Source organism: Gastrolobium bilobum, unplaced genomic scaffold, assembly GCF_033153095.1.
Source record: "Gastrolobium bilobum isolate Gb01-03AN ecotype WA unplaced genomic scaffold, APGP_CSIRO_Gbil_v1 utg15602, whole genome shotgun sequence".
Lineage (NCBI taxonomy): Eukaryota > Viridiplantae > Streptophyta > Magnoliopsida > Fabales > Fabaceae > Gastrolobium > Gastrolobium bilobum.
Window position 1 is genome coordinate 70185 of NW_026899306.1, and position 7405 is coordinate 77589.

Sequence of the window (7405 nt, forward strand, 5' to 3'; positions counted from 1 at the left end):
TTACCGTGTCATGCGGTTGAACCAGTGACCCAGTAACTCGGTACCTCGATCAGATTAATAACCGAGCCGGTTTTAATAATATTGGTATACACGCTTCTCTACAATATAAAATTACGTTAATTCTTATTCCTTTATCAATCTAGTCCCCTATTTCAAGCAAATATGTTGCATTAATATATACGATTGTAAAAGGAAATTAAAATTTGTATCCGTTCATTTGATTTTATTTAAAAAAAAAAACAATTTTCAGGTTTGAATGAATCAGATATTTGACTAGCTTATTATTATTATTATTATTTCTCCGATCACTATAAATAACTTATCTTATGTGATCCTAAAATAACGTCGTTTTGAGATTAAGAGAAATATATTTTTATAATTCTAATTTCCTTTGACATTATATTAGTCATTATAATTATAATTTTATGGTTATATTATTATTTTGTTATTAACGTTTTTCCTGTCACAAGAAATAGCTTTATCTCTTACAATCTTAAAACAACGTCTTTTTAGGGTTTAAGATTAAAAATAAATAATATTTTAGTAAAATTTATAATAAAAGAGAAAAATAAAATTTTCAAAATATCATTTCATTTTAATCCTAATCAAAACGACGTTGTTTAAGGATTGGAGGAGATAAAATTATCTCTTGGAATTGAAGAAACACTTTCTCATATAATTTTTTATTGGAAAATATAAAATTATTATTATTATTATTATTTGTTGAATTGGTTCTATCGATCCACATGTTAAAAAATAAAGAATAATATTTAAAGCTTATTCTAATTATTCAAAGAAGAAAGTATTGAATATTTTTATATTTTTAAGACATTTTAATTTTTAATTTACGTATTAGTTTTATTTTTTATTTTTAATTGTAAACAAAATCCAAATATATAAAATAATTTATCTTGATGGTATCTTAGTAATTTATGATTAACATAAATTTTAATGATGAAAGAATTTAACTATATATCCTCATTAAATAACAAAAGAAAGAAGAAGAAAATTTAATTATATTATAAATAATTATAATTTATTTAAATAATATATACATAATAAAATCAACCTAATTATGCTAAACATTTTACATTTTTAATTTAAACGTAATTTTTTAAATTATATGATAATATTTGATATTCCTGATATCATTTATTAAAGGAAATAAAGAATATACATATATAAAATAGTAAAGATATGCATTCTCTAAATTAAAATGAATTGATACATAAAATTGATGTGTTTTAAAAATGTATGTTAAACAGTAAAAACTTGTATCAATCTCTTTTACATACTTGCTATGCATATCAATTTTTTTGATATAAAATTATTTTTTTAAATATTTTATTATATACAGCATTTTTTTACGCTTTTTAGAGAACCATTTCTTTGCCGTATTTAATGATGCATATAACAATATACATTTATTGTTTTTGTTTCTTACATGTACGTAGCTGATACGAGGTTTCTATTATATGTTGATATCAAGGGCGTATGCATAACTGAGGGCGGTGCTGTATTGAGCATTTGTCACGTTTGTCGTCTCTGCTAACCCTCTTTCGACATTTTGCATTTAATGGATCCTTCTCTAACTTTTGCATATAATTTTTATTTGTTAGTAGTAACGGGTTACTTCATATGAAAGTGATATCGATCTGTAGTGTGACATAACTGAGGAAGGTTTCAGCTATACAAAGACGAAGTAAAATGCTTACACATGTTATCCAAAAAAATAAAATAAAAAATGCTTACTCAAAACTTTGTGTTATGGACCAGGAATAGACCCATGATCAGTAAGGCCCACAATCAGCGCAGGCCCACAGGTAAGCATTATAAATAGGAGCTGGACGCTACAGGTATAACCTAATCTCTTTTGACTGATACGCACAACAAGACAGTACACACACACCTCTTCCAAGGCTAAGGCCATTAGATAATGTGTGATCTGCTGTCCTCAAGATACCTAACTCATAGATATCCAGAGAAGACACCTGGATCATAGATCAATCATCCAATCCCAATTGGACACATCTGCTTAAGGCAGAACATTGGCGCCGTCTGTGGGAAGCTTTTCCACGGCAAACGTTGTGAAAGTCAGCAAAATCGATGGTGAGAACTACGAGGAGTGGTCTCCGTCAGCCCACCGTATCAAACCTCCAGGTTCCTCCTTCTGTTAGGGAGGGTCCCGCGGAGTCAAGGCAGCAGATGCCGCAAATCCCAGATTCAGATGCGGTGCACGTTAGTGACGTGCATTCAGATTCAGCATCAACTCCTGCGGTCAACCCAAATGCCTCGTACCTCTCAGGGTTGCAACCAATTGAGGACGCAACGGCAGAAGCCCCGGATCCACAGGTGACGAATTTAGCTATAGAGGTTGTGCTTCGAAGGAGGGAGGAATTGGAACAGCGTAATGAGCTGCAACGGCAAGCGGATGCAAGACAGATCCAAGATTTGGAGGATCGGCTGTGGCGCGCAACAAACCCAGATCCCGAGCGGGCCATCGCGCAGGTGGTGACGGATCTGCAAACTGCGAACCCCCAGCAGGGCACTCAGGAACGCTCCCACCGTCCTGCAAGGGCTAATGCTGGACGCGGGTGCATGCCACAAACCCTAGTTCACCCCGGTTCACGCCAACAGCCACGGAACCCTATGGGCCCGGGACACGCTGAACACAATCAGCAACCCCGGCGCGCGCCAGACCCGCAGCGACTTGCCGAGATCCACCGTCAGGGGCCCATCGCTCGGGCTCCAGATGACGTAACCGGGGTGTACCGAAGAAAATACAACAGGGGGCAGTACAATGACAGTCCCTTCGCTGATGAGATCATGCAAGGCCCATACCCGAAAAATCTAAATTTATCCGAGTTGATTAAGTATGACGGAACACAGGATCCACAGGTACACTTGGATGCCTTTGATACAGCTATGTACATCAAAGGGATAGAGGAACCCTTGATCACAAGGCTTTTTGCAACTACATTAACTGGTGCGGCCCAGGCGTGGTTTTCGTCATTACCGGCGGGATCTATCAAATCCTTTGAGGAGTTTGGTGGGCGCTTCTTACTAAATTTCGCCACCAGTAAGAAGCAGCCGAAGTCAGAATTCGCATTGGGAAAAATTAAGCAGCAGCCAGGGGAGACATTACAGAAGTACTTGGATCGGTTCAAGTTATCCGCGCTCCAAGTACCCGGGTTTCCAGAAAACGTTCATTTACACCTGGTGATAGCCGGGCTACACGGAACATCCCGGTTAGCTAAATCAATATATAAGGATCCGCCTCGGACCTTAGTTGAGTTCAATACACGTTCCAAAAAATACCTGGAGCTCGAGCAGATGGAGTGGGAAAATGTGGACCAAAGGCAACAGCCTGATCAGGGAGAAAAGCTCGGGGGCCGACGGATAAATGACCTTCGAGGAAAATGACAGGACGATAGGCAGCAAGCCAAGGGAAGGTTTGATAAATATGCCCTCCTGAATTCTCCTCGGTCGCAAATATGGCACGAAGTCGCGTTCACCGATATGAAGAAAGTCGAGCGACCTCGGCCATTACAAAACCAGGCTGGTTTGGATCGAACCCGGTACTGCACATTTCACGGCGGTCCGGGTCATACAACAGATGAATGTTGGGATCTCAGAGATGTAATTGAGAAATACATTAGAGAGGGGAAGTTGCGGCAGTATTTGATCCGTACGCAAGGATGGAGGAATAGGAAGAGAAGAGGAGGGCGGCTAGGAAGCCCGCCCAAGGAAAGGAAGTTTAAAGAAGAGGGACGAGGTAAGAAGCCGATTAAAGAAGACGACGAGTTCCAAGAGCCGGAGTTCGAATGCAACGTGATCAGTGGAGCTTTTGGCGGTGGTGGCGACACCATGAACGCACGACGTAAATATTTGCGTGAGGTGCTTTCAATTCGAGAGCGCCCTAAGTTCAAGCAGGAAGAGGAACCAGAATAGCCGCTGCTATACTTCACGAAGAAGGAACTCGAGGATGTAGTACCAGGGCATGTTGATGGGTTGGTGATTACAGGAACATTGGTAAATTGCAGAGTTAGGAAGATTTTCCTGGACAATGGAAGTTGTGCCGATATAATTCTGTGGCACGCATTTAAGAAGATGAACTTAGATGAAGAAGATTTGAAGGCTTGCAACACGACTTTAATTGCGTTTAATGGCCATAACACTACTCCCAAGGGGTATATCGATCTTCGATTAACGTTGGGGACTAAGGAGGCATACAAGTCCGAGAGGGTGAGGTTCATTGTAGCCGACTTTCCATCCGAATACAACGTGATTTTAGGAAGACCTATAATTCATGCGTGGGACATGCTAGTCTCAACCAAGCATCAAAAGTTGAAAATGATTGGTAAACAGGGGACGGTACTTACCATAGCTGGGGACCAAAAGGAGTCTCGGGATTGTTATTTCAGATCTGTACAGATGGTGGACCAAGATCCTAAAGACGTAGCTACAGCTAAACAAGGTGGTTACCAACCTTCGAAGCGGAGCTCGGTTAATATGGTGGAATTAGATATGAGAGATGAAACACAGATGCCAAGGCCGGAACCTGACGGCGAGTTAGAGGAGGTAACTGTGGGAGCGCCAAGACAAACAGCGAAGATAGGAAAGGGGTTGACGGATGAGGAGAAAGCTGAGCTGGCCTCTTGTTGAGGAGTTATAATGACATCTTTGCTTGGAAATCTTCAGATATTCCAGGGGTGGATCCAAAGTTCTGCTGTCACAGGTTAGCTGTATATCCCGGCTCAAAGCCGGTAGCGCAGAAGAAGAGGAAGCTCAGCTCAGAGCGTCGACAAGTGCTCGAGGATCACGTGAAAGAACTTCTTGAGGCCGGATTCATCAGGGAGATACAATACACAACTTGGTTGTCAAACGTAGTCATGGTGAAGAAGCCAAATGGAAAGTGGAGGGTATGCACGGATTACACTGACCTAAACAAGGTCTGCCCTAAGGATGCATATCCAATGCCCAACATCGACCAGCTGGTTGATAATTCCTCCGGGTTCCGTGTGCTATCCTTCATGGATGCTTATTCGGGGTATAACCAAATCCCACTGCATCTCGAGGATCAGGAGAAAACTGCTTTTATGACAGAAAAGGCAAATTACTGCTATAATGTGATGCCTTTTGGGCTGAAAAATTCAGGCGCAACGTATCAACGAATGATGAACCAAGTATTCTCGGATCAGTTGGGTAGGAACATTGAGGTGTACATCGATGACATGATAGTGAAGTCGATTGATATGCCAAAACACGTTCGTGACTTAGAGCAGACCTTCGATAAGCTCAGGCAGCATCGTATTAGGTTAAACCCGGCGAAGTGTGCCTTCGGGGTCTTTGCAGGGAAGTTTCTCGGGTTTATGCTCACGCATAGGGGGATAGAAGCGAATCCGGACAAGTGTGGGGCGGTTCTAAGCATGGCAGCGCCAACAAGCAAGAAGGAGATACAACAGTTGACGGGAAGGTTGGCTTCCCTGACGAGGTTCCTACCCCGGTCGACGGAGACAACCCTGCCCTTCTTTAAGCTGCTGAGGAAAGAAGCTCAGTATGGGTGGACCTTGGAATGTGAAGCTGCATTCCAGGAGATAAAGAGGCAACTTGCTTCCCCCCGGTGCTAGCGAAGCCAAGGGAGTTGGAAACTTTAATTTTGTACTTATCCGTTGGAGATGTGGTAGTAAGTTCGGTTCTGGTACAGGAGAATGCTGAGGGTCAACAACCGATATACTTCGTGAGCCGGGTCTTGCAAGGAGCCGAGCTTCGATATCAGCGACTGGAAAAGGTGGCTTTCGCACTTCTGGTCTCGGCAAGGAGGCTCCGAGCGTACTTTCAGGGACATAGGATCCTGGTGAGATCCGACCTTCCGATCCCGAAAAATTCTCCATAAACCGGATTTGGCAGGAAGGATGATGAATTGGGCGGTGGAGTTATCGGAGTTTGACATAACTTTCGAGAACCGTAAGGCGATCAAGTCTCAGGCATTGGCCGACTTTGTCCGCGAGCTCACTCCAGTCCAAACGGCAGAGCCTGCTAGCCTGGATACATGGCATGTATATGTTGACGGGTCCTCTAATGCGAAGGGCAGCAGAGCCGGGGTAATTATTGAAAACCCTGATGGCGACGCAATTGAGTACTCTATGCAAATGGACTTCGATACTTCCAACAACCAGGCTGAATATGAGGCCCTCATAGCCGGGCTGTTGCAAGCACAAGAGCTCGGAGCCCGAAAAGTAAAGGTCTATAGTGATTCTCAGTTGGTCACCTCACAAATTGAGGGAAGTTACCAGGTAAAAGGACCTCTGCTGGCTAAATATCTTGAACGTGCAAGACAGATAATGGAAGACTTCGAAACGGCAGAGGTTAGTCACATTCCTAGAAGTGAGAACAACAGAGCGGACATACTATCCAAGTTGGCAAGTACAAAGGGGTGGGGAAACCACCGGACCGTGATTGAGCAAAGTATCCCGGCCCCGACGTGCATCATGCAAATGGAACTTTGCCTGTTGAGAAAGCAGAGGCTAAGAAGCTAATCCGAGATGCGGCGTCATACACCGTGATAAAGGGGCAACTTTATAAGAAAGGTATTTTCACCCCCCTATTAAAATGTCTAAACCCGGGTAGGGCCCAGTATGTTCTAGCGGAAATCCATGAGGGAATCAATGGACAACATGTCGGGGGTAAGGCGTTGGCCCGGAAGGCTCTCCGAGCTGGATACTTTTGGCCGTCCATGGTCTATGATGCGAAGGAGCATGTACAGAAGTGCGATCAATGTCAGAGGCATGGCAGGAACCTGTTGGCTCCCCCTGAGGAGTTGAGTATAATCACGGCTCCCTGGCCGTTTTACAAATGGGGAATGGATCTCTTGGGTCCATTCGCAACAGTTGAAGGCCAGCTTAAATGGTTAGTGGTGGCAGTGGACTATTTCACAAAATGGGTTGAAGCGGAGCCAGTCGCAACCATCACTTCGGCTCGGATTCAGCGATTTTTTGAGAGGAATATAATATGTCGGTTTGGGATTCCGGCCGAGGTGGTAACCGATAACGGGACCCAATTCGCAAGCAAAGGGTTTCAGAACTTGATGAAGAATTTCCACATCCGGCATCGCTTTGCCTCGGTTGAACACCCTTAAACAAATGGCCAAGCAGAGGCTGCAAACAAAGTAATCGTGGAAGGACTTCGAAGGCGCATGGATAAATCTGCCAAAGGAAGATGGTTGGAAAAAAAATCCAATGAAAAAAAAAACTTTTGTTTTTTAACAATTTTGGGGGGGGGGGGGGGGGGGGAAGTAGAATTGCCTTTTTCTGGTTATCCCCGAGATCGGCTTTCATTTTTTTATCCTATTTTAAAAGAACTCAAAAGAAAGACGAAAAATTTGAAAAATGATTTTTTTCTAGTT

The 7405-nt window shown here is 42.8% G+C and overlaps 1 protein-coding gene across 1 annotated transcript; it reads left to right on the forward strand.

The window, feature by feature from the left end:
• Positions 1-5918: 5918 nt before the first annotated feature.
• LOC133289364 (uncharacterized) lies at positions 5919-7138 on the forward strand. Its single transcript, XM_061487286.1, has 2 exons — positions 5919-6426; positions 6525-7138. The coding sequence occupies exons 1-2, from the start codon at positions 5919-5921 to the stop codon at positions 7136-7138; spliced, it is 1122 nt and encodes a 373-aa protein (XP_061343270.1).
• Positions 7139-7405: the final 267 nt, after the last annotated feature.

Excerpts from the sequence above, each read along its gene's own strand:
- LOC133289364 (XM_061487286.1), top strand. The coding sequence starts at position 5,919 with ATGAATTGGGCGGTGGAGTTATCGGAGTTTGACATAACTTTCGAGAAC. Across the intron at positions 6,427-6,524 it reads CATACTATCCAAGTTGGCAA|AGGCTAAGAAGCTAATCCGA; the intron begins GTACAAAGGGGT and ends TTGAGAAAGCAG.